Source organism: Phytophthora infestans, genomic scaffold, assembly GCF_000142945.1.
Source record: "Phytophthora infestans T30-4 supercont1.128 genomic scaffold, whole genome shotgun sequence".
NCBI lineage: Eukaryota > Oomycota > Peronosporomycetes > Peronosporales > Peronosporaceae > Phytophthora > Phytophthora infestans.
Window position 1 is genome coordinate 55,439 of NW_003303631.1, and position 2,700 is coordinate 58,138.

Here is a 2,700-nt window from a genome sequence, read left to right on the forward strand (position 1 = left end):
ACCTGGGGATCGAGTCGAAGCTCGATTCCAAGGACGAGCAAGATTTTTTGCTGGTGTGATCAAGAAGTGCCGTACTAACGGTCTGTATGACATCGAATATGATGACGGTGAAGTTGAGGTACGAGTTCGCCCCAAATACATCAAACCAGAGGAGGCCAAGAAACAGCATACGCTTCCGCCAAAAGAAGACGCTGTCGAAGTGTCTTGGGAAAAGGGACAGAGAGTAGAAGCTAAATTACGTGGGCATGCAGATTACGTGAAATGTATCGTGTTTCGTGCGCATGACGATGGTAGTTGCGACTTGGAAGCAGAAAATGGTGAGCTGCTCAAGCGCATACCGGGCGATAACCTTCGAAAGCGTGCTAGCTCGCCGGTGAAAAAGCCAATTCTCATGAGCGACGATGAACCGATCCGTCCAAAGCGACCCTTGGTAAAAAGAGCAAGTGAACTTTCCGCGAGTGACGATTCCTCTGCGCAACCCAACGTAAGATTTAAGCAAGGACAGACAATTGAAGCTAAGCGCAATGGTAAGGATTGCTACACTCCCGGTGTAGTCGCTCGATGCCGGCTCAATGGTTCCTACGACATTGACTTCGACGATGGTGAAAAGGTATTTGCAATACCTGCGGTTAACGTGCGCACGCTTGATTCAGCACCAAGATTCAAGAAAGAGACTACATCAAATACAAGAATTAAATCAAAAACAACTTTTAAGATAGGCCAGCCTATAGAGGCTCAGTACAAGGGCAAGAGCAAATTCTACCCGGGCGTGATCTCGCGCTGCCGTCTGAACGGCACGTACGACATCGACTACGACGACGGCGAGAAGGAAACGGGCGTGGCGGCCGAGCTGATCCGGCTGCTGGGCAAGAAGGGCGGCGGCGACAGCGACGACGACCCGAAGCAGAAGAAGTTCCGGGAGGGCGACAAGGTGGAGGCTCAGTACAAGGGCAAGAGCAAATTCTACCCGGGCGTGATCTCGCGCTGCCGTCTGAACGGCACGTACGACATCGACTACGACGACGGCGAGAAGGAAACGGGCGTGGCGGCCGAGCTGATCCGGCTGCTGGGCAAGAAGGGCGGCGGCGACAGCGACGACGACCCGAAGCAGAAGAAGTTCCGGGAGGGCGACAAGGTGGAGGCTCAGTACAAGGGCAAGAGCAAATTCTACCCGGGCGTGATCTCGCGCTGCCGTCTGAACGGCACGTACGACATCGACTACGACGACGGCGAGAAGGAAACGGGCGTGGCGGCCGAGCTGATCCGGCTGCTGGGCAAGAAGGGCGGCGGCGACAGCGACGACGACCCGAAGCAGAAGAAGTTCCGGGAGGGCGACAAGGTGGAGGCTCAGTACAAGGGCAAGAGCAAATTCTACCCGGGCGTGATCTCGCGCTGCCGTCTGAACGGCACGTACGACATCGACTACGACGACGGCGAGAAGGAAACGGGCGTGGCGGCCGAGCTGATCCGGCTGCTGGGCAAGAAGGGCGGCGGCGACAGCGACGACGACCCGAAGCAGAAGAAGTTCCGGGAGGGCGACAAGGTGGAGGCTCAGTACAAGGGCAAGAGCAAATTCTACCCCGGCGTGATCTCGCGCTGCCGTCTGAACGGCACGTACGACATCGACTACGACGACGGCGAGAAGGAAACGGGCGTGGCGGCCGAGCTGATCCGGCTGCTGGGCAAGAAGGGCGGCGGCGACAGCGACGACGACCCGAAGCAGAAGAAGTTCCGGGAGGGCGACAAGGTGGAGGCTCAGTACAAGGGCAAGAGCAAATTCTACCCGGGCGTGATCTCGCGCTGCCGCCTGAACGGCACGTACGACATCGACTACGACGACGGCGAGAAGGAAACGGGCGTGGCGGCCGAGCTGATCCGGCTGCTGGGCAAGAAGGGCGGCGGCGACAGCGACGACGACCCGAAGCAGAAGAAGTTCCGGGAGGGCGACAAGGTGGAGGCTCAGTACAAGGGCAAGAGAAAATTCTACCCGGGCGTGATCTCGCGCTGCCGTCTAAACGGCACGTACGACATCGACTACGATGACGGCGAGAAGGAAACGGGCGTGGCGGCCGAGCTGATCCGGCTGCTGGGGAAGAAGATCAGTGTTGAGAGAGAAGACGATTTCATACAGAAGTTTAATGGTATGGCGCCGAAACTTGACTCAAAAGGTGGATCAAAATTGTCGAATGGAGTACCAAGACAATTACATCGAGTTGGCTCTCGTGTTGAGGCTCTTTACATGGGGAGGGACAAGTACGTCAAGGGGACGATTTCTCGTGCTAATGCTGACGGAACTTATGCGATCGAGTACGACGATGGCGACAAGGAAAATAGAGTTACTGCCTCGTCGATTCGGCCCTTGAAATCTATATCTTCTTTCCGAGGCGACGACTTTGCCTTGGGTAAACCGGTTCGTCCAAGCCCGAGTGGTAGCTTTAGTAGGAGACGAAGCGGAAACATGTCGGACTAAAATGAAAGCGAACTGAAAAATTTCTGAAGTATCGTTTATCCAGGATGCACATTGTTCAAGTGATAGCTATTACTTCGAAGTATTCAGTATAGGAGTACAATAAATTCATTTCATAATCGATTACCTCTTAACTCTATTCGAGGTGACAGCACTTTCACTGTGGTTAACATCACCTTCGACCCCCCCGTTAGGAGTGTGCAGGCTCCGAGGCTCGTTCTCCCCGTTCCACC

General features: G+C 55.3%; 1 protein-coding gene across 1 annotated transcript; it reads left to right on the forward strand.

The window, feature by feature from the left end:
• Positions 1-86: 86 nt before the first annotated feature.
• On the forward strand, positions 87-1,181 carry PITG_19824 (uncharacterized protein; the record flags this gene model as incomplete). The annotated part of the gene is made up of 3 exons (XM_002895839.1): positions 87-107; positions 167-1,116; positions 1,160-1,181. 3 exons carry the CDS (start codon positions 87-89, stop codon positions 1,179-1,181), a joined length of 993 nt encoding a protein of 330 aa, XP_002895885.1.
• Between the last annotated feature and the right edge of the window lie 1,519 nt (positions 1,182-2,700).